At 42.2% G+C, this 24,247-nt stretch overlaps 1 protein-coding gene across 9 annotated transcripts in view; it reads left to right on the top strand.

Moving 5' to 3' along the window:
* ERLIN1 (ER lipid raft associated 1) overlaps positions 1–24,247 on the top strand; it is a 59,722-nt gene that overhangs the window by 20,018 nt on the left and 15,457 nt on the right. For 5 of the 9 annotated variants that reach the window (XR_005293963.2, XM_038409689.2, XM_038409690.2 and 2 more), the window contains exons 3-6: positions 5,864–5,945; positions 7,390–7,436; positions 20,888–20,949; positions 23,402–23,527. The exons of 1 other annotated variant lie outside the window; for it this stretch is intronic. Coding sequence is in view for 7 of the 8 variants with exons in the window: in XM_038409689.2 (XP_038265617.1) it covers positions 5,864–5,945; positions 7,390–7,436; positions 20,888–20,949; positions 23,402–23,527 (317 nt within the window). In the remaining variant the exon portion in view is untranslated. The remainder of the gene's footprint in view (positions 1–5,863; positions 5,946–7,389; positions 7,437–20,887; positions 20,950–23,401; positions 23,528–24,247) is intronic. 3 more of the 9 variants (XM_043519904.1, XM_043519903.1, XM_038409694.2) reach the window with 2 other exon arrangements.

Genomic DNA, 24,247 nt, shown 5'->3' with positions numbered 1-24,247 from the left:
CTGTTTCCATAGCTTCTCTGGTCTCCCTGTGGAATATTGCTAGGGCAATGGGTCTCTGTGAACCCTGTCGGATGTTTTCTTGAAGATGAGAAAGTTGATTAAGGTGGGTTTTTGCCATGCAGTAGTTTTTTCAATGATCTGTTGAAAAGTGAATGCCTGTTCCCAGTGTGATGTACATAGATAGAACTTACCCTGCTAATTATATTGCTCTCCTTTAATTCTTTATTAATTGGGTGCTGTATTAGCAGCTACATTATCTTGCCTGGGATCAATGCCAGACTGCTAGGCCTATAATTACCCAGATTATCCTGTTTACTTTTTTGAATATTGATACATTAACTTTCTTCCAGAACTTTCCCAGTATTCCAAGATTTATTAAAAACCGACATTAATGGTCCAGCGAGCTCCTTAGCCAACTCTCTTTTAAAATGTTGAGATGCATGTTATGTGGACCTGCTGACTTAAAATGCTCTAACCTTAGTAGCTTCTGTTTAATATCCTCCTACTTGTTTTCAGTTGCTAAATACCTCTAACGCAAGTTACATGTACATTATTTTCCTATTATATTTTTCCACATAAGCAATTGCTGTAGATGCCACAGAGATTTTATGCGATTGTGGTTGAGAAGAGATGTCCAGCAGACAGTCTCTCTTCTAAGATGTGGGTGACCCCAGGACACTGTTGGAGCCCCCCCAGTCCAAAGAGTACTAAATGCAGAAATCAATGGCAGTGTAATTGTTACATTCCCCAGCATTTATGGAATGCAGAAGCGAAATCCCACAGCCTCCTTAACTTGGCCATGGTGCTCACCCTGCAGGTTTTGCTTTACACTTTAACATATGCAAATGGAATATTGAACTGCACCCTAATCAGACAAGCAGGAAATATAAGATCTGGGCTATGCTGCCCTTGGAACCATCCCTTTTCTATTAAATAAACCATAAATGTAATTGGGGTATTTCCCAGGTCAGCAAGCATAATGATGAATTCATCATCACTTAGGGTATGTCTACACGGCAATTCAAAAACCCACCGCTGGCCTGTGTCAGACGACTCTGGCTCACAGAGCTCAAGCTATGGGGCTGTTTAATTATGGTGTAGACATTAGGGCTTGGGCTGGAGCCCAGGCTCTGGGATCCCACAAGAGGGGAGGGTCCCTGAACGTTTGTGCTAAATTAACAGATCCACAGCATGAGTCCTGTGAGCCCAAGTCAGCTGACACAGGCCTGCTGTGGGTGCTTAATTGCAGTGTAGATGTACCCTTGGAGTCTTTAAAGTAAGACTGGATGTCTCCGTGTGTGTGTGTGTGTAAAAAAAAAAAAAAAAAAAAAAAAAAAAGCTCTAGTTCCACAGGGTATTGGGTGCTAAAGTGTTCACGTATGTAGTCGGGAAGAACAATTCCTTTGACTGCAGGAATCATTGGGTGAGATTCTCTGGTCTGTGATATCCAGGAAGTCAGACTAGATGATCTAATGGTTCCTTCTGGCTCTAACATCTGTGAAAAATCACCTTGACCCTCAGTTATTACATGCTCCGCACAGTGGCCAAAACATCTGTTGTGTTGGGAGAGAGTAGTGAAGAACTGAAAGATTTTTTTTTTTTTTTTTTTTTTTGCAGCCCCTGCAAAATGCTAAGGTCAAATCTGACTGTTCCTTAACTCCCTGTGTGGCTCATCACACAGCGCACACTTGATAATGTTCTGCTGCATATCTTCAATTTTCGTACATTTTTAAATCTTTTCAAATGTTCCTAACTTCATTTAAAATAATTTTTTGGACTGAGATGACCTCTCTTTGTCAAATTAGAAGTTTCAAAGTTCAGTTGTTTTGAGGTTTCTTCTGACTTCCCCCACAATGAGGGTTTTGGGGGGGTTTTTTGAGTAGGAAAAATATTTTTTTCTAATCTCTCCACTCTTAAATGGCTCAGCAGTTTTACCAATCTTTCTAAAAATGTCACCTTTTGGCAGAGACTGGCCATGGCAGTGTTCAACCCCAAAAATAAATCTTTCAGGAATTCTAAAAGTTAAATCTGGCTATTTCTAAAGAAAGCTGCTTTGTAGCCCTAACTGTAGAAGTTATCACCAGCTGCTATATTCATTAAGTTGATAATACTTATGGCATCTGCTTTATGCTTGTCCCTTCTTCTCATGTTATCAGGTAATCAAGGGTCATGTACTTCATGAGTTATCCAAATGGGATTTCATCTGGGCCAATCCTGTATTAAACTGGGGCCAGTATTTCTCTTGTCTAAAGCATAATTTTATCTGTGGTCAAAATGTTTGATACATCTATTGTTTCTCATTTGGAGGGAAATGTGGTTTTAGAATGTGTCCCAAGACCTCATGCCTTGATGCAGGAGATTATTAAGATGTGGGAAACTATATACATATACACTATAATTTTCATAAACAGACCCAGTAGGGAAATATTTGCCATGATTGGGCTTGTGGGAGCTGAAGCCCTTAAATGTTGGTGTGGATACTGTCTGTGGTTGTGTAATGTGTTATAAGTCTGCCACTGCTTGATTTAAAACATTCTGGGACTTTCTGTCTTAAACTTATGTGTGAAAGTTTTGATATAGTCCTCACGTTTTGGAAGTAGTTTCTATGAATGGAAGGGTAGAAATTAGGGAGAGAGAACCCAGTGCTTTCTATATCCCATTCGTAAAGCCTGTGCTGGATTATTCACTTCAGGGCTTTCTCCATTCGAGCTTCCAGTGACCCAAGTGGCAGGGCTCCTGCCGCTTGCTTAAGAGATGATTCTGTAGTTAATACTTTAGCTCTCGCTGTCATGGACCATTTGGGATAATCCAGGCTGGACTTTTTTCCCTCAGTTTTATCTTGTTACTCTTGTCACCTGACTATCAGTCAATGCTTAGTATTATGGATAGTCTCCTGGGTCTCCCGCCCTCCTTGGCAGTTTATTGCCCCAGGCTGTTCTCTAGTTATTAATTGTACCTAAAGTTCTGCCAAGGACTCTGCAAATTAGATTCAATACCTCTTCCTTTAAATAGAGCACAGATAGTGATAAAACACTGAGGACCATGGAGAGAACTTCAAGCTTTGGCACACTTACTCTTCATTCTTCCTTGCCAGCCCAAAAGTAGGGATTCTAGTTCTTCCCATCCAGCAGATGGAGACAGTGCAGTTTTCATGGCAATGCACATCCTTATTAAAAGGATCCAGCTGTCACTCTAATTGTTTCTGCATATAACCGTGGTTCTCAACCTATTTACAGTTGTGGGCCATATATGCGGCCCATAATGTGTTATGTGGGCCACATCCAATACTACCTGTATGGCCCTGACGATTTCACATGGGCCACAGCTCTGTTTCAGTGGAAGGTGTAAGAGCCTTCAGTAGCGGATGTATAATAATCTGCCGCCACATTAGTTTTCATCCTGGTTTGTAATAGTTATTGATTGGCTTAAGTCCTGAAGCAATAAGTTTAATATCCCTGCCACAATGTTTGTTGTCATTAACTATGCTAACTCTGGACAGTCTTCTATCCCAAGAATAAATGGGATATAAATGTTCCATCCTTTTTTTTTTTTTTAATCTTGTTAAATTCATGGCTTCAACTACTTCATGTGGCAGTGAGTTCTACAGTTTAATCGTGCATTGTATGATAAGGCCCTTTTTTGTTCATTTTGAATTTTCCACCTTTTAATTACGCTGCACGTCCCCTTGTTCTTGTGTTGCGACAAGGAGAACAGATATTTCCAATCTCCCTGAGCAGTCATCATTTAAGATACTTCTGTCGTGCCCCCTGTCAGGGTTCCCTCCCCACTCTGAATTCTAGGGTACAGATGTGGGGACCGGCATGAAAGACCCCCTAAGCTTATTTCTACCAGCTTGTGTTAAAAACTTCCCCAAGGCACAAATCCATCCTTGTCTTTGGATGGGTACTGCTGCCACCACCACGTGAGTTAGAAAAAGATTCAGGAAAAGGACCACTTGGAGTTTGTTTCCCTAAAATATCCCCCCAAACCGCTTCACCCTCTTTTCTGGGGAGGCTTGAGAATTATATGCCAAGCAGATAGGTAAACAAGGTGAGCACAGACCAGACCCTAAAAACCAATCAGTTTCTTAAAAACAGAACTTTATAATAAAACAAAATAAAAGAAGCACCTGTGAAAAATCAGGATGGAAGGTAATTTTACAGGATAGTCAGATTCAAAACACAGAGGATTCCCGTCTAGGCAAAACTTCAAAATTACAAAAAAACCCAGGAATAAACCTCCCTCTTAGCCTAGGGAAAATTCACAAGCTAAAACAAAAGATCCTCTACCGCATTTCCTTGCTATTACTTACTATGTCTGTAAGTTTAGATGTATCATTCAGTGGGAGCTAGATTACTTGCTTGGTTTCTCTCTCTCTCTTTGTCTCCGGAGAGAATACACAAACAAAAACCTTCCCCCACGGATTTGAAAGTATCTTCTTCCCTTATTAGTCCTTTTGGTCGGATGCCAACCTGCTGTCATAAATATAAAGCGAAGGGTAACAACCTTTCTGTATACAGTGCTATAAAATCCCTCCTGGCCAGAGGCAACATCCTGTTGCCTATAAAGGGTTAAGAAGCTCAGTTAACCTGGCTGGCACCTGACCCAAAGGACCAATAAGGGAACAAGATACTTTCAAATCTTGGGCGGGGGGAAGGCTTTTGTTTGTGCTCTTTGTTTACGTGTTTGATCTCTCTTGGGACAGAGAGGCCAAACAGAAATCCATTTTCTCCAATCCATCCTAATCCAAGTCTCCAATATTGCAACCAGTATAAGTAAGTCAGGCAAGGCGGATTAGTTTATCTTTTGTTTTATGTGTATTTTCCCTGTGTTAAGAGGGAGGTTTATTCCTGTTTTCTGTACGTTTAAGGTTTTGCCCAGAGGGGGATCCTCTGTGTTTTAAATCTGAATACCCTGTAAAGTATTTTCCATCCTGATTTTACAGAGGTGATTCTTTTACCTTTTCTTTCATTAAAATTCTTCTTTTAAGATCCTGATTGCTTTTTCATTGTTCTTAAGATCCAAGGGTTTGGGTCTGTGTTCACCTGTACAAATTGGTAAGGATTATTATCAAGCCCTCCCTGGGAAAGGGGGTATAGGGCTTGGGGGGATATTTTGGGAGAAGACGTCTCCAGGTGGTCTCTTTCCCTGTTCTTTGTTTAAAACACTTGGTGGTGGCAGCATACTGTTCAAGGCCAAGGCAAAGTTTGTACCTTAGGGAAGTTTTTAATTTAAACTGGTAAGAATAAGCTTAGGGGGTCTTTCATGTGGGTCCCCACATCTGTACCCTAGAGTTCAGAGTGGGGAAGGAACCCTGACACCTCTCCTCTGCTCCTGACCCCAAAATGAGATCCTTTGTCGTCGTGTCTCTTCTCCCCCCCCCCCCCTTGTCACAAGTGTCACAAAGCTGGCAAACTGAACACAGCAGATACAGGGCAAATGTTATCTTGTACTAGTACCCCATAAAAGAGCTGATGAAATCAATAATTCCTGGGAAACTTTTAGTATTTAGTCTGCATTGAATAGCTTGCTCTTTAGTCCAGTGACCTATTAGGTCACAAATATATTTTCTTTACCATATGTTTCTGTAACGCTGTGTATCAATGGAGCCCTGTCAAATTTGATTTGCCCGGGCAAGTGACTTGTTTTTGGTGGGTGAGCAAAATAATCATTCTCACCCTCCCATTGTCAGTCGTGGTAACAAGCAGGCTAGTAGAGCTTATCTGAGCTGTTGTGACTTATTGATCTATAGAAGCTCGTGGCCATTTCTGTCCAGTACTTTGAACACTTACCAGAGGTCTGGAAGAGTCAGTACATCTACTTCTTCAGCTTCTTGAGAACTGACCCATTTGTCTCTTCACAGGGGTGGTGCATTATTAACCAGCCCAAGTGGACCAGGCTATCACATCATGCTCCCATTCATTACCACCTTCAAATCAGTGCAGGTTAGTAACTTCTCACAGGGGAGCTGGAACCGGGTGGGGTTGTATGGAGTATCTGTCAAATATGACAGTGGAGCTGGAATTTAGCTTAAATAAAGGCCACGTTAGCCAGTTCTTAATAGCATAAGAGCACACTAGTTTGGCACACTGATCAGATTTTAGCCACCCTCCTTTCTGATGTTGGGGTGCAACCCCTAGTGTGCCCATAGTACTACAGATTCCAGTATGCAGCATGGCCTGTAGCAGCTGCAGGTCCCAGAATGCAATGATCCATTTTGCTGCAAGAGGCCAGGCCCCGCTGCACATGGTGGCTGTGCACTACTTAGTAGATCACAATGAACTATGTTTGCTCTATTGCCTTTTGTTGTGCTTTGCTCTCCCCTGAATTGTTACCACTACAGAGAGTTTGGAAGGGCTGAATGAATTAATCTACTTTACTGTGGCTAGAGATGCTGGTGGCTTCCTGAGAGCATGTAGTGTGGAAAAACCCTGCACTGCAAGTAAATGTGGGCTCCATGCTGTGTTTCCAGTGGGAGCTCTTCACTGCACAAACAAAAAGCTACTCAATGACCCTGAGGCTCCTGCCTTGGGACATCTCCGCTGCCGACACCATGTGTCCTCCAAATGCTTGGGTCTGCAAGTGTTCACTTTGTCATTTGCCTGGCAGGGAGCTGCAATCCTTTTGGGCACTGAGGGAAGGAGAGGAAGGGGGAAAGAGAATGGAGTTCCCTGCACCATCCCCTTCTTCCTCAACCATCACCGTGGAGTGGGTGCCAGAGAAGTTCCTTCTGCTCCCTGCCTATAGCAGCCACAACCCCCAACAGTCTGAAGGGTGGTGCTCCTCCTAGTGCAGGGGTGGCAAACCTGAGCCTGAGAAGTGAGCCAGACTTTACCAATGTACATGGCCAAAGAGCCACAGTAATATATCAGCAGCCCCCCATCAACTGCCCCCCCGCTCCCAGCGCCTCCCACCCACCGGCAGCCCCACCAGTCAGCACCTCCCCTCCCTCCCTGCACCTCCCAATCAGCTGTTTTGTGGCATGTGGAGGGGGAGGAGCGAGGGGGGCATGACAGGCTCAGGATAGGGGGCAAGAAGGGGCGGAGTGGGGGCAGGGCCTGTGGCAGAACCAGGAGTTGAGCAGTGAGCACCCCCTTGTACATTATAAAGTTGGAACCTGTAGCTCCAGCCCCAGAGTTGGTGCCTATACAAGGAGCCGCACATTAACTTCTGAAGAGCTGCATGTGGCTCAGGTTGGCCACCCCTGTCCCTGTCCTTGTGCATCTCCCTCTTCTCAGCAACAATTAAAGAGCATGAGTGCTGAGCTTCCACTGAGAGTATGGCCTGAACTGGACTAGAACGCTCTGTGACGGCCTGTGTAGGGCTTGGCCGTTGACTGTTAAGTGTTTGGTTTCTCTGTGAGCCCTGATTACATGTCTCTTGTTTCAGACAACATTGCAAACTGATGAAGTAAAAAACGTGCCTTGTGGGACGAGGTATGTTGCTCCTGTATGTTCTTCCTGGATGTGGCAAGCCAGTGTGGTCAGTCTGATTCTCAACTTGTGGCTAATTCACTCTGAGACACTCAGGCCTGGGGGCTGGGAATTATGGGCAAAGGCCTTTGAGTAGTTTTTGAGGGGGGTTTGATCTGGCATAAAGCCTGTTCAGAGTGTTTGTCTGTAAACAGTGGATATGGGTGGGAATAGTAAAGGTTGCTCTTACTTTGCTCCCTGCTGGGGCCAGAACTGACTTTCTGCAGTTACCTGTGCCACTTTCTCCAGCGTGTGTGCTTGTCTGTCTCTCTCTTGTTTTATTTTTCTCCTGTTATCTGATCCTCCATCACTCATTCTTTCCCTTAGCCAACCTCTTAGTGCTTTTAGTTTGGAATTCGCTCTCTGATAGAAGCCCAACCACTGATTTCCATGCTATCCCAGGGAAGTAAGAACAGCATCCCCTTGGATTGGGCTTGCGCATTTGGAATGTAGTCCCACCACCTGAAATGAACCCTGACGAAAAGCCAGGATCTGGTTCATTGCAGACTAACTGTTAGTCTGGGTGGTCAGAAACTTTCTCTGAAGTAAAAGAACAGATGAATATTATACAAGATATAAACCTTTTAAGTCAAGTTTAGCACTTCAATAGCATTTAAATATCCAAGTGCTGTCTAAGCATTAGTTAAAGGAGCAGTAACAATGCTTTGTATGTGCAGTGCTTATCTTCACAAAGTATTCCAAAGTGCTTTATTTATACACGTGTTCATGCATTGTTAATGTTGCAAAATCAACCTCTTGGGTCTGAAAAATTCTAGAACTGAAAGTTTCTTCTGAAACATTAACCTAGCTGTATTGCACATCCTGTATATTTTATGGCATAAGTCAGTAATATTCCACCTGTTTCTGTGTGTCAGTTAACGAGATCGTGCCACAAAATGAAACCCCTCTTTCTTGAGTTATAGACCAATCAGCCTAACTTTGATACCTGAAAAGATACTGGAACAAACTGTAAGCAATCAGTTTGAAAGTACCTAGAGAATAATAAGGAATACAGCAGGTCCCTGGTATATGTTGAGGTTGTGTTCTTGGAAAGGGCCACATATACCAAAATGATGTATACCAGGCACCCGCTGGTACAGCATAGGCATGGGCAGGAGTGGGGTTGAGGCCTGGGGGCTTCTCCCACTCCGCCTGGCACTCCTGCTGGGGAGCCGGGTGCAGGGGCTTCTTCTGCTCCGCCCGGCGCTCCTGCCAGGGTGCGGGGAAGTGGAGCAGGGCAAGCCACTGACCCTGGAGCGCCAGGTGGGTGGTGTGGGGCAAGCGCTGGGGCAGGAGCAGAGCCAGGATTGGGGAGAGAGGGGGGCTGGATGTATACACCTCCCCCTTATCCCTTGTTTCATGTATCCATCGCTAATCAGTAGGGGAACGTGTTCAGATTCACATCAGTCCGCATATCCATTGTTTGCAGTACTGTACTATAAGTTGCAAACGATGGATATGTGGATTGGGACCGACATGAATCGGAACATGTTCCTCTACGGATGAGTGATGGATATGTGAAATAATGGATAAGGGGGAGACATATACCGGAGACCGCCTGTAGCCAGCATAGATTTGTCAAAAACAAAATCATGCCAAATCAGCTTACTTGACTCTTTTGACAAGGGTTACTGGCCTAGTGTAGAGTGGGGAAGGAGTAGATGTGATATATCTTCATTTTAGTAAGGCTTTTGATTCAGTCTCATAAACAAAAAATAAAATTACTATAAGAGTACAAAACTGGTTGAAAGACCGTACGCAGAGAGTTATCAGTGATTTGCTGTCAAACTGGGAGGGTGTATCTGGTGGGGCGCCACAGGGATCGGTCCTGGGTGCAGTAGTAATCAGTATTGTCATTAACTACTTGGATAATGGAATGGAGAATATGCTTATAAAATCTGCAGATGACACCAAGCTGGGGGGAGGGGTTGCAAGCACTTTGGGGGAAAGGTTTAGCATTCATGATGACCTTGACAAATTGGAGAAATTGGACTGAATTCAACAAGATGAAATCCAATAAAAATAAGGGCAAAGTGCTTCACTTGAGGAAAAATCAAATGCACATCTACAAAATGGGGACTAGCTACTTAAGTGGTAGTACTGCTGAAAACGATCTGGGGGCTATAGTGGATTACAAATTGAATGAGTCAGCAAGCTGAGGCAGGTGTGAAAAAAGACTGATATTCTAGGGTGTATTAACAGGAGTGTTGTATGCACGACATGGAAGGTAATTGTCCTGGTCCACTCAGCACTGGCGAGGCCTCAGCTGGAGTACTGTCCCCATTTCTGGGCTCCACACTTTAGGAAAGATGTGAACAAATTGGGAAGTCCAGAGAAGAGCAACAAAAATGATAAAAGGTTAGAAAACCTGACCTGTGACGAAAGGTTAAAAAAAACTGGGCATGTTTCATCGTGAGAAAAGATGACCCGGGGGGGGCAGGGGGAACCTATAACAGTCTTCAGATATGTTAAGGGCGGCTGTTGTCATAAAGAGGACTCTGATCAGTTGTTCTTCATGTCTAGTAAAGGTTGGACAAGAAGTAATGCACTTAATCTTTAGCGAGGGAGATTTAGGTTAGATATTTAAGAAAAACATTCTAACTATAAGGGTAGTTAAACTCTGGAATAGGCTTCCAGGGGAGGTTTTTGGACCCTTATCTGTTGGAATTAATATTATTTATGTAGGATGTTACCATGGCACTAATTTAACCATAAATTCCTGTATTAAATCCAAAGACCATGTATACAGTTTCTCTAAACATTCCTTAAAAAGCCTAAATAATCAATGTACTACATCCAACAGTAACAAAACATTTATAAACATTTGATCAAGATACTTACAAACAGGCTAAACCCTGGGGTGCTTAGACCTGTATTGGTTGGTTCCAGCATGGTCAGGCAGGTATTAGCAATGAACCCTTTAAGAGTTTACTTTTTTTCCCTTCAACAAATAAGTGATGTCATTCCCAATTACTAATTTTAGCTAAAAACCCATTTAAGACAGTTGATCCTTATTTCCAATGTTAATCCAGATAAGATTTACAACTTCCTTTCTTCCCAGGGCCTTTCCTCCCCACCTTGCTGATCAACAATTTGTCTATTGCCCCTCTGTTCACATTGGCTTTAACACTACTGTGTGGATTGGGAAAGGCTATGTTGGCTCACTTTAAGAAAGATTCTTTGTTTTATTTAAAACAATCTGCAATCACCCACATTGGTCAGAGGCCTTCTTTTTAGAACTTTTCCTTCTCATTAGTTATTCTTTGAACAGACATCATCCTTCCTTCATTCCTTCAGGCCTTATGACTCATTTCCTTCCTTCTACTTGCTAGTCAGGGCCTTTCTTTACAACACATCTATTTCCTTAACTAAATTCAAGCTAACCCTAATCCTTTAGTTTTTGTATTTATTCTACATTCTCTGTCTTAAAAAACCTGCATGCTGTGTGGGTTTTACTACATTTAAGCATTTTAAACATAACTTTTATGATTTTACAACATCTTATATAACCGTTAAACTTGACACTACAAAATCAAAGTTTCAGTTACCACAATTTATATGGTTAACTACCCTAGCTTTAAATGACAGTAGTTACCATGGATATAATCAACTTTGTTTGTGCTTGTTCTACCACCAGGGGCTAGTTAACTCCTGAATTTCCTATTCTTGGCTATTAATATTTGAAGATCCAGGCTCAAGGGAAGACTAGGATGCCCACACTTGGGTACTGCTTTCATAGCGTCCTCTTGGAATTTGAATTCAGCCTGTATTTCAGTTACAGTGGATTTTGTTATGAAACAAAACATTGGCCACTTGAAATAACACTCTGGGTCCACACTAGAAGTGGTTTATTTCCAGTCCCCACACAATATTTACCATTCCACTTCACCAGTTCCTCAGCGACTCAACTATACTATGCAGATTGGAGATGTCTCCCCCAGAGTGAGCCTGCATGCTGGCAACTGTGTCTGTAAGACATTACAGCTGCTGCAGATGTAGGTGTCCCCCACTTTTGAGCAACAGAACAAGTCCAAGGCTCACCAGACCTTGTCATTATCTTGAAACAGTATTTGAGGAGAAACAAACTCTTCTAAAACCTTATGGGTTAGTCCTTTCCAGTACTCCCGGTGGTAGTACCCTAATAATGGTTTGAACATGGTGTTCTGCAGTTATTGGATGGGACAGTATGAGTGGGATAAAGAGTACTATACCAAGTTTTTTAAATTTCTCTGTGGTAATAAGAGGGCAATTTACCTTGCTCTATATGAGTGAGGATGGCCTTGATTTTTGTCTAGTGCATATTGCTCCGTACACACATTGTTATGGCCCTGGCTGTTGGCCTGCTTTGATCTTTATTAGTTTGGTTATCTATTTCATCTACTTTATGCTGTACTTCCTTAAGCAAATTTACTATGTCATGTATATTATATTAAGAACTTTGGAATGTATATGTTCTTTGCTGTGCTCATTCATTGGACTCTATAGGTCCACAGCCAGCTTGTGTTGGAATGCTAGTTTGTGTTCCCACGGGGTCCAGCTGATTCCAGCTTGAAACCACCCTGTACAGCATTGGTGGATAGGCCCCATCGGTTTTGCCTTTGAATTAATTCAAGTGCCTTTTCCTCTACGTTTCTGTCAAGAAAGACTTTCTAATAGTCCTCTATCATTTTATCATACAAGTGGCTAAGCCCTGGCAGACATAACCCTTTTGGCAGCTGCAACCAAGTCAAATTCAACAACACAGGTACATATATAAATTGAACGTCGTTGCACAGCAGTTCTTTAAGGGACCTTAATACCCATTCATTATTAGGTCCTACCTCCACCTTAGAGCATTTTGAGTTTTTCTTTTTTTTCCCCCACCCCCCCCAATGTACAGTATTTGTGCCACCCTTATTGATATGTGCCCTTTTGAGAATCAGGAAGGGTAGAAATAAGCCCTTATTTGAATAAATTTTACAGGAAACACAAAATATGTATAATGTCGCTTATGCCTAGCAGGCACATATGGAAAATTCAGGTTACCATTTCCTAAACGGGGATTGATGCTGATTGTTGTTTCTTACACAATCACCACAATTTCACTTTTCTGTAAGGCCACTTGCGGAATTGTACGTGATACACCGGCATCATTTATTTTGCACCATAATTGAATTGGGCTTCTGGCTGTCACTTTGGATTGTTGTTTCTGTGTTTTATTAAGTTGTGTTCTCTGTGCACCAAGACTACTTATGCATGATTACACCAGCTTCTCCATACAATTCCTACAGACTGAAAAATCAAAACACAATTTCTGGTGCTCCCTTAGTGGGAACCTTTGAACAACTTTTAGCTGAGTAGCATCTAGTCATCAATCCTTGTTTTTTAGATCTTGCTTCTATTCATACCAGATAAACTGCAGGGTTGGCTTTTTGTATTATATAGTAGGCCCCCTCTTGATGCCAGAAACGTTTTTATTTGTTTTTTTTCCCTCCAGTGTTCACTACACCATCACTCTGCCCCCAACTTGACAATCTACACCTTGGGCTGGTTTGTTAAAGTATGCCCTCATTTTGGCATGAACCTGCCCCTGTTGCTGTGTCTGGATAAATCCATGTTTTGTTTTTTCCCTGGTGGTGGATTGCTTTTAGCAGAAACCAGGTAATTGTTAACATGAATTTTTACATCCTTTTTATTTATTTATTTATTTATTTGTACAATAGGGCCACCAGGCTGCCTTAATTAGTCACTGATAAGTGGTATCAGCATTTTGGTGGGTCACTGATGGCACATCATGCACCAGACTTAACATTTCCCTTTTAAGGGGTTATGGTGGAACTTCTCCTGGTAAAGAGTGATTTACCATTTAACTCCCCATGCATTATTTTTTGTGTAAGAGCAGATATCTCTGGATCAGATTCTTGCAATGTTACTAAATCAGTGGTTTTTACTTGTGCTCGAATGGTAATGGCAAGAACTGGATAATCGGGGATGGGACCATACCAAAGCTTGGCTATCAGCACTTTTATTCACTCTGTTTTTTCTTGCTCACTTCCCCATGTCTGGTATGAGCTTTTACTTTAACCACATATACCACTCAGTTAGCCCATTTACCTGCTAGTTCCCACACATAGGACAAAAGGGCTTGATAGCATAAAGGCTTGAAATCTGCACTGCAAAATGAATTTGTACTATACCAAGGAAGGTGGTGGTTGTTAAGGCATCACAGACCCTTCCAGTCTGAACATATTACACTATCTGGCACTTGCCCTTTATTACTGAGCGATAATGCCTCTGATACAGCAGCCAACACAGTATGCAGTGTGTGAACTACATCTGTGTTGCACAAGTTCATCCTGAACCGAGAGAGCCCAAACCATAAATTCTGTGATGGGTCCCTTTTGGTATTAGGGCAACCCATTAGCATATATTGTCAGACCCTCTGGGTGCAGCCCTTCGCAATTTAAACTTATGTACTGCACGTGGATAAAAGGGTTAGGGGCCCCTCGTGAGAGGGAATTTCACCACGACACTTGTATGGATTACCATCAATGAATAGTTCTGCTGGCAAAGGTGAGAGTTGTTTAAGCGAACACACTTCAGTTTGGTGCTCTTCCAGCAGCAGGAACCACAGTGTCAGTCTAGGACTAGACACTGTACTATTTTTAATTTTACCAGACAGAAGACACTGTAGAGGATGACGAGCAATGTACATTTTTATAAAAAGAAAAGGAGTTCTTGTGGCGCCTTAGAGACTAACAAATTTATTTGAGCATAAGCTTTCGTGAGCTACAGCTCACTTCATCGGCTGCACTTCGTCTGAATGCATCCGATGAAGTGAGCTGTAGCTCACGAAAGCTTATGCTCAAATAAATTTTAGTCTCTAAGGTTCCACAAGTACTCCTTTTCTTTTTGCGAATACAGACTAACACAGCTGCTACTCTGAAACCTGTACATTTTTATGCATCCGAACTCCACCAGATATCTGAAATGTGTCGGGGCCCACCACACAGCAAAAATTGGTTTTCATAGGGAGAAAGTAGACTGCTTTTCAACTCCATTCAGTACTCTGGAAGCATAAGCTTTCTCTATAACTAGTCCTGAGTTAACACAGTTGAAATGGCTGTGTCCTTGGTTGCTACAAACAATCCAAAAGCCAAATGGTACAGTTGCTCTAAATTTGCCTAAAAAGCTGCCTAATAAGCAATTTACTACATCCAAACAGTAACAAAACCATTTATACACATTTGATCAAGATACTTAAACAAGAGAAACCTAGGGATGCTTAGACCCGTATTGGTCAGCTCCAACATGGTCAGGCAGGTATTAGCAATGAACCCTTTTAAGAGTTTACCCTTTGAGTTCGCCCTTATTTCCAATCTCTATCTAGATAAAAATTTTTACAACTTCCTTTCTTCTCAAGGCCTTTCCTCCCCTTCTTCTTGCTTACCAGTTTGTCCATTGCCCCAGGTTCATGTAGGCTTTAACACAGGTGTGTGGGTTGAGAAGAGTCATGTTGGGCTCATTTTAAGATGGATCTTTTTTCACATCTATCAGTCAGAGGCCTTCTTTTTAGAAACTTCCCCTTATCTCATTAGTTATTCTTTGAACCAAACATTCTCCCTACTTCATTCCTTCTGGCCTTATAGCTCATTATTTTCAAGGAATTCTACTTGCTAGTGATGGCCTTTCTTTGCAACACACATTTCCTTAACTAAACTTAAGTTAACCATAATTTTTTAATTTCATATTTATCCTACACTGTCATTAGAAGTTTTTATGAACAGGTTGGACAAACACCTCTCAGGGATGGTCTAAGTTTAGTTGGTCCTGCCTCAGCACAAGGGGCTGGACTTGATGACCTCTCAAGGTCTTTTCCAGCCCTACATTTCTATAATTCCCTAACCTCCCAGTCCCGCAGTACATGGTTCTATGTGATCCACTCTTCTGTTGCCATTTCAAAACTTTGTTTTGACTCACCACTCCAATTGTGTTGCTCTCATACATGGTAGTTAACTATGCTCAATGTGAAGCGTCAGAGGAGGAGATAAAGCATTCTCAGTCAAGCTGTGGACCAGACTTCCAAAGGAGCTTAGCCTCATACAGCGTGTGACTGCTCTTGGCTCATTGCAAGATTCTCCCCTTTGGCAAAGTATTTCCACCAATCACAGTAGTGATTTTATTTATGTATGTAATAAACATGATATACTTGTGTTTATATTTGAAGCAAAGTCACCTTATTCAGGGAGGGGGGACAAACAGAAATCCTCATGAAGTTTACAGGAAGCCTGACCCTGGAGATTCAGTCCACAGGGGAAAAGCTTAGATATACCGTGTTGGGCACTACAGACAAACTAAATGCGTCCCAGATATGCCTGGAAGCCTGAACGGCCCATCACATTATCTCAGATCTGGCGTAACCACTAAAAAGGCTCTAAGGACTATAACTGGAGAGAGTAGTATAAATGATTAACAAAAATGTCAGGATTTAGCAATGTTAATAATGACCAAAGGAATGTCAAATACTACTTACATGCAATGTAATTTCAGTTGCAGGGAAAGCTGCTTAGGGACACAAGCTTGAAAATCACATTTCCATCAGCAGAGGTTGTACCTTGTCTCTAGTATAGTTAAAAGTAAACTCTGTGATGCCTGTAACTGGCAGATGTAAGCAAAACAAACTTTTTCCCTGTATTTTCAACATGCGTACTGTCCATGTGACCGCTTGTGTGCTGGGTCAGTGTGACTGGGCTGTTGGCTCATTGCAATTCCTATTTCATCATTAGTATAGTGAGATCACTGTTCTGCAGGGAGAATATATGCATGCTCTGTCTCAAGTCCTGCAGGAAAGGGCGAACCAATAACAGCAAAGCTGAAAAAGAAGAGGCAGCTGGTAGGTGTACACTCGGAGGAAAAGAGAGAGGCCACGCATGTTTGGCAGTGCTCTCAGGACCACCCAGAAGACTCTTCTAAACAGCAGCAGCAGAGCAGTAAACCTTTACAATGTTTCTTAAAAGAGAAATTTTCCAAAAAGTTGGCCATATAAACTGAAGGGCGATCCTACAGGAAAACTATTTTTTACAGTTAAGTTTAAAAAAAAAAAGTTGAGTGTCCCTTTAATTACTGGAATTTCCTAACTCTTCAGAGCTTGATTTCTCCAACTTAACATGAGAATTTAATTTAAAGCACTGCACACCTTTCAGCTTTTGCCATAAGGGTTCCTGCAGATGGCAGCTTCATTCATTGCCAAGCCCTGGTTCATGCCCAGAGCATGTTCCATCCTGAGCACCAAAGCAAGATTTCTATGGAAAAAATAGTATGGAATCATGTAACTAAAGACTCTGTGACAATGCATATGCACAAGGAAGATTGCTTATGCAGCCTTAATCAACCTTAATTCTGGCATTTCCTAACTTATAAGTGCTTGACTTTCATTCTTTTATCCTAGTTCTTGGTGTGAAAGGAACTAGGATTTTTGTAAGGAGCACATGGGAGTATGGGGGTATGCATTCCATTATGTGGAATCAGATTGACCCCAGCAGTGTCATCAGTGGGGTCTGAACACAGGAACTTCAGATCACAGCAAAGACGTCTTCTCCTTGAGCTAAAGGAATAACTGGTAGTATTAGTAAGCTGTTATCCTCTGCAGACTAATCACTCCCAGGAAGAGGACACGTGTTTGCTAGACATCAACAAAATGTTGAAAATCAGGATTTATATGTTCTGTTTTTGGCTCTGGAGGTCAAGTGGTTATAGACTGCAAAGCCAAGTACACATTTGGCAGATTCATTCCAAGCTTCGTTGTGGATGAGATTTAAATCTGCCATATTGGAGACCTTGATTCTATTCTTATCTCTGCTAGAAGTGTGACCTTGTGCAATGTCTGTAACCTCATTTGTAAAATGGGGGAATATTAGCTTGCCTCACAGGGTAGGAGGTATGAGGCTTTGTTCAATATTGAGGGTTGTGAAGAGTGTAGGACTAAGCAGTGAAAGAGTTAGGTTTTGAGTGGTTTTTTTTTTAAAGATAAACTTTTAATAATTGACAAAACTGCCCATTTAGTTTTTACTAACCTTGTTTTTAACAATGGCTGATGATGTTGAAAGTTTTAAAATTCAATCTGAAGTAGAGCGCAAGGTTGAAAGTTTGTCAAGATAGTTAGACTTGAACTTGTGCTCTCTTGGCTCCAAGGCCAGTGCGCACCCTCCTAAGCTAAAAGATATTTTCATGTGGTAGGTGGGCAGGCATTTCCCTAGGCTACAACGCATTTTGAAGTGACTGGCTGGCAGCTCACCAATGTTTAGGAGCACGAGCAATGCAATTAGAATACTTAGAAAATTAAGGAGCAAGAGAAGAACAAGGTCTACTACATGTGTTGCAGTGGGTGATTTTCAGAGGCCAAATATCTGAGTGTCCGTGGGGTAAAGCATCTCCCAGGATGACCTACCTGCCAAATTTCAGGTTCCTTCTCCAAGCCAGGGAGGAGCTAGAGTTGTTTTAAGAAGTTTAATAATCTTTAATTGACAAAACTGCCCGTTTTTTTCACTAATCTTGTTCTTAAAAATGGCTGATTTTTTTGTTGTTGAAAGTTTTAATATAAATTCAGTCTGAGGCAGACAGCAAGATTGAAAAGTTTGTCAAGATCGTTAAAGCTGGATAAAGGTGAAGTACATACTGTCCGAGATTGAAGTGTCAGAAGAGGTGCTAGGGCAAATTGGTAATTTTAAAGAGCAGTAAACTACCAAAGCCCAGATAGTAAATCCAAGAGTTCTGAAGAAGCTTGAGTATGAAATGACTGAGCTGCTAACAATGGCAGGTGCTTGTGCATGTTAGGATACAGAAGGAATGGGATGGAGAATAATGCAGAGAATGTTGTAATGCCATTATATAAATAAATCTGGATATTGTGTGCAGCACCAGTCACTTCATCGTAAACAAAGATGGTAGAAATAGCGGGAGCTCAGAGAAGGCCAGCAAGAATGCTTAAGGGCCTGGAAAATCTCTCATTTGAAAAGATTGGGATTGTTATCTTGGAAAGCAGATGAATAAGAAGGGATGTGATAAAAGTGTATAAAATAATGAATGGTCTAGAGAAAGTAGATTGGGAACTTTTGTTCTCCCTGCCTCCTAAAATAAGACCAAAGGGACATTAAATGAAACATGGGAAAAAAAAGAAATATTTTTCCACACTGTGCATAATTAGACAGTGGAACTTGCTGCCACAGGATATTGTTGAGGCTAAGAAATTAAGATGGAAAAAAGGATTGAACATACATGAATATCTGGAGCTGCTATAACTAATTCTTACAAAAAAGGAATTGCAGCAGAGATAAAGCCTCAGATTTAAGCCACTCTCTCTAATGATCAGGGATGAGGAGACTTTCACAAAAGGAAGATTATGCCTCATATGTCTACTTTTGGGTTCTTGCACCTTCCTCTAAAGCAGCTAATGCTGGCCACTGTCATACCCAGGGTACTGGGCTAGATGGGCCACAGGTGTGATCCCATCTGGAAATTCCTGTATTATTAAAGTTTGTCAAAATTATTAACAACTAAAAACAGGTTTATAATATAAGGTGTTGAGCAATCTTATCTCTGTGCCACAGTGCACTCAGCCATGTTTGTGTAAAACTGAAAATCTCTGAATATAATAGCCTCAAATCTCTGGCCTACATATGTGCAAGATGGCCAGGTTTAATTGCAGGAGAGATTTACACTTCTTGCATTTCCTGACTCTGGAGTGCTTCGTATTGTATTAAATGAGAGGATTTCTTGATTTTTCTTTTTTAAAGAAAAATAATCCAGATCATGTTGATCAAGGAGTTCACAAATTCAGCCAGCAGAGCCCATGATATCATAAACAGGAGTTTTTCATTTTTGGGGCTATGCTTAATCACTTTCTGACTCAGAAGTTCTCTTTCCTACAGGCACCCACCCTTGACAGACCTAACTCAGTCCCCTCCCGCCTGCCAAATGATGCTGATCAGTTCTTTGCTATGAAACATTTTCATTTGCAGTGCTCGTAAGACCCTGTCATTGTGGAGCCCTTAAATGGGAAATCCTTAAAAAGAACAGAAAAATTAGCACATGTGGAATTGTCAAATGTAACAACGTATAACTCAAACTAATGAACTGACTTTCTTCAAACTTGTCTTTGTCTTTTAAGTCTCAGTGAGATCTGCAAAGCAAGTCAAGTCAGAAGTTTGCAGTAAGAGCCATGCTTGAGTTATCTGAGCACACAAATTCAGCTTGGAATATACAAGATCAGTGTTTAGTGTTTATACTTGTGTGATTCAATAATGGCTTAGCTCATTTTGCTAAAGCTTTCCCTCCAAATATTACCTTTGAACTGAGGGAAAAAAGCATGGGAGATCCTAGCCCCAAAGGAATGTGTATTTGAGAAAGTTAAGAGCTTCTGGAAAACGTGGGTTTGGAAAATAGAATTTAGAACTTCCCTTTTCTGTAGTGGATGGTACTGGTTCTCTGTGTGATAAATACAGCTTTAGTTGGTGGGCTTTTTCTGTTATGAATCATATTAAAAAGTGAAGGGATCGAGGGGGAAGGACTTGCCCAGCTAGGAAACAGAAGCATGGCAGAGCAGGTTAACTACTTCACAGCTTTTGGGGAAAGCCTGCAGGCTGTACTTTATTGTACTTCTGGTGCCTTCCCTTAAGGGCTCTTAGGGAGCTGCTCAAATGCTAATGAATTAAGACTCTCAGCCCCTTGTGAGATATAGAGGGAACACAACTTACTCAAGGTCATGTCATGAGCCGTAGCAGAATTGGGAATAGAGTTCACATTATTTCACTCCCAGTGTTTGGGCTTTAGCCATAACACCACCCTAATGTAGTCAGCAGCGTGTCTTGTCTGGCATGGTGTAACTTAAGTTGTGACAGTGATCTTTTTGCAGTGGACATGGTATCCATTGAGCTCAGTTCAGCCTCGCTGCTTGTCGCAAGTGGTCTTGCGTATGGGCCTGTTTGAAGTCACTAAATGTGTGCAACTTGTGCAGACAGAATTCTCTACTTAGGACAGAATATCTGCTGAAGTCTGTCTCCCATCTGTATCTTTTTTTTTTTTTTTTCCTGATGCTAACAGTTGCATGGCCATTCCAAGGGCATTTTCCTTTTCTTATTTACATCCCTGGCTAAACACAGTGAGGCATCAGAAGGAAAAATGAAAGTGCACTGGGGTCATCCTGGAGCTCACTTTGATTCACGCAGAAGGAGTGAAATGCCAGATTATTAAACTGGGATTTACTACCATCTGCAGTCTTCCAAGACAGCATGGAAAAACAGTGTGTCCTGGGTAAAAAGTCAACTCTACAAATCTCCAGCAAATTCCATTAAGGATTGTTGGACTCTGAATTGGGGCTGCTGTGAATATCTGTTCATGTAACTCACAAAGCTTTTTTTTTTTTTTTTTTTTTTAAATAGCGGTGGGGTTATGATCTACATTGACCGAATAGAAGTTGTGAATATGTTAGCACCATATGCAGGTATTTACTCTTTTCTGTTTCATCAAGCAATATTGTACCTGACCATGTATGTCTGTTGGTGCAATGGAATAGTCTCACAAGGGAAGAGGAGGAAGTCCACTATGTGGGACATCTAAAACTGGACTGGTCAAAGCACTTGTAAAAAGCTTGTAGTGAACACTCCTGGGTGGGATACACATGGCCTCCCTTCTGTTGGTATGGATTTTGCCTTTTGACCAGGATGTTTTATCTAGTTCTACCTGAGATTCACTAATCTGTGCTGAAGACTTGCAGCTACTCCCACCCCATGCTCAGACAGGGAAAGCCTTGTTTTCAGAACACTTCAGCACTGAATGCACTCCTCATGTACTGAGCCCTTTGAAAATCTGGCAGCTTATTTGTCTGCCAGTGGGAGCTGGGCTTTTTTGGAAAACTGGCTCCAATTGTGGGTGTCAACCACTTGTAAATGTGGCCCATAGAGTCCAAATCCAGCTCAATTCCTAGATAGTCCTTCTTGTGAATGCCCTAGACTGCCTGGAAGGTGCCCTGGTTAAAGATAATTGAGCCCAGAAGAGAAAAGCACTGATGCCAAACTGTCAAGAGGGTGTTCAGCACTCGAGCGCTGTCTCATCCTGCTGTTTCTACTTCTCTCATGTATCACTCTGTTTGGGCTGAGCTTCCCTGGATCCATCTGAGACACATGATTGAGGCGTCATTGCCATAGTACCCTGGTGACTCGAACACAGTACCCACCTACTAGACCTGTCCCATTCTAGAGCACTTAGAAAAGTGACCCTACAATGAGCATCTCCAAGTATTTGATCTTTTTAAAGCCTTTCTTCAAGTAGCCTAGCATCCAGCAAAGGCCAGGAAACCGCGAAGAAGGATGGCTTTGTGCTTAAGGCCCTGGATTTGGGGCCAGGAAAACCAGGTTCTTTTGGTGCTAACACAGGCTTCCTGTGTGACTTTGTGCCAAGTCCCTGCCTCCCTTTGGCCTCTGTAGGCCACCAATAGCATGGGTAGAATGAGGCTGCCCCCTATCTTTCAGGGTGGCTGGGAGATGCCATGGTTAATGTTTTTATAAGGTGCTGGAGAAGTGCAGAGAGCTTCATAGAGTGTAGCTCTGTGCAGGTCTTGCCTTGAAATGTGGGGGTCTTTCAGAAGATGGGCAGTCTTGTAGGCACAATTGTGCTCTAAACTCATTGCTTGCATTTATTTGCTATGTCGACTCTTAACATTACTGTAACGGACTTTATAAGTGAACAGACAAAATGGTGCCTGCTTTTGAGAGAGTGCAGAGCTAGTGAAGTTACTGCATGTGTCATTAAATAGGGATGTGAACAGCTGAGGGGACTTTCCTTTCTTGGGAGCAGCATCCTCTTTATCTCCTGTTTATAAACCAGTTACTCTTAGCTTGGGCCTTACTCTTAGGCTGACATCTGTGTTTGTAGCCATTGTCCCTCAGGGGAGTGCATTAAACCTGAGCATTGCAGGAATTGCCTACCTGATTTTCCAGATAGCAGGGCAAAAATGGGCATTGCTCACATCAAGTTGCTCCAGACAATTAGAATGGGGGCGAAAGCAGAAAAGCAAAATCTGAATATCTTTACGACATCAGAGCAGCCGTCCTACAGCAGCTATAGCATAGGTTGGCAATACCACTTCCATTCTCCTTATCCTGTTGCTGTTATGGCTCCCCTCACCAGAGAATCTGATTCTAACCCCATGTTTCCACGCTCCCCTAGACTGGAATTTTCCAGGCATGGGTTGTCCGAAGGTGAATGAGCAAGTGTGAACAAACTAAAGAGAGTGACTGCCTCTTGATCTTGAAATCATTTGTGAAATGGCAAGCTTGGTTTGCAAAGAGCCCACATTAGGAAGAACTTAATTTGCTTAGTTTCGGGGGCAAAAACTGCAGAACCAAGCACGTGCAACAAGCTCAGCTACTGAAAAGCTGGCAAAGCTTACAAGTTTTTGAGCAAGGTAGAGTAGCTTGTGAAGGCAGCAGGCTTGGCCTAAGGCTTCTGTTGCTCCACAGGGTCACCAGTTGTGGAACAGGAAAGTGAAATCCCTGCTGCTGCCGCACGTGGAACATGCGAGTTCCATAAGATGAAGAGCCTTTGGCTTTTTTCCCTTCAAAGCAGGGAAACATAATGCTGGAAACTAGTGTTAATGCAGCATTGAGAAAGAAACACCTGCTCGGGTGTCGGGGATTCACAGCATCTACTGTATTCAGCACTGTCTGTTCCTGTATATGGCTCATAGCAGACTTCCCTGTTTTATTTGTTGTTGCAGACCATAAAGCAGGGCTGTGCAATATCCTTATCTGTGCATAATTATCCTACCCTTCTAGGTTTAGTTTCTCCAATCTAGAATGGAGGGTATCTTACCTAGTGAGTGTGCTAGGGCTGTTAGAATGGCCATGTAGACTGAAAAGCATTGTTGTGTTGCCCTGTGGTAACTCTTTCCTCAGTGTACGATGTTGTGAAGAACTACACTGCAGACTACGATAAGACCCTGATCTTCAATAAAATTCACCATGAGCTGAATCAATTCTGCAGTGCCCATACCCTCCAGGAAGTGTACATTGAGCTGTTTGGTAAGTATGTGGGGACCAGGGAGTATACAACAAATGGAAGTGTAATTCAATAGCCAGCTATGCCTCTGCCCACAATTGTCTCCATTCACAATTGTCTCCATTCACAAGTGTCCATCAGGAAGCCAGGATTGTGCTGAGATCACCAACAAGAACAGTCTCCTTGAGAAGGCACAGTTCACTACAATTATTCTAAGTCCTTATCAATGCGGGTTATTTCATTGTTCATGTGATGTCATATTGTGGGTTTATGGAGATAATAGTAGCTGTTAGCCCAGAACTGGACTTTGGATATAAGATCAAAGCAAAGCCTGTGTAAGTGGTCATAACCTGTCACCACTGCAGCGAAAGGAGGTTCCTGGAAACAGAAGTTTGGAATGTCACACATTGCTCAGACCCTTGCACCATTGCTAAATGAGTTGTCTTCACCACCTTGGAATCCTCCTTTGATTTCTGTGTGGAAGAAAGGGAAGGGAGTTCTTTTCAGTCCCTTTGCCTCTTGTTGTAAATATAAAGGGAAGGGTAACCACCTTTCTGTATACAGTGCTATAAAATCCCTCCTGGCCAGAGGCAACATCCTGTTGCCTATAAAGGGTTAAGAAGCTCAGTTAACCTGGCTGGCACCTGACTCAAAGGACCAATAAGGGAACAAGATACTTTCAAATCTTGGGCAGGGGGAAGGCTTTTGTTTGTGCTCTTTGTTTATGTGTTTGATCTCTCTTG

Source organism: Dermochelys coriacea, chromosome 7 (assembly GCF_009764565.3).
Source record: "Dermochelys coriacea isolate rDerCor1 chromosome 7, rDerCor1.pri.v4, whole genome shotgun sequence".
Classification (NCBI taxonomy): Eukaryota; Metazoa; Chordata; order Testudines; family Dermochelyidae; genus Dermochelys; species Dermochelys coriacea.
The sequence above is the reverse complement of the archived record's forward strand: the minus strand, read 5'-3'. Positions and strand labels throughout refer to the sequence as shown.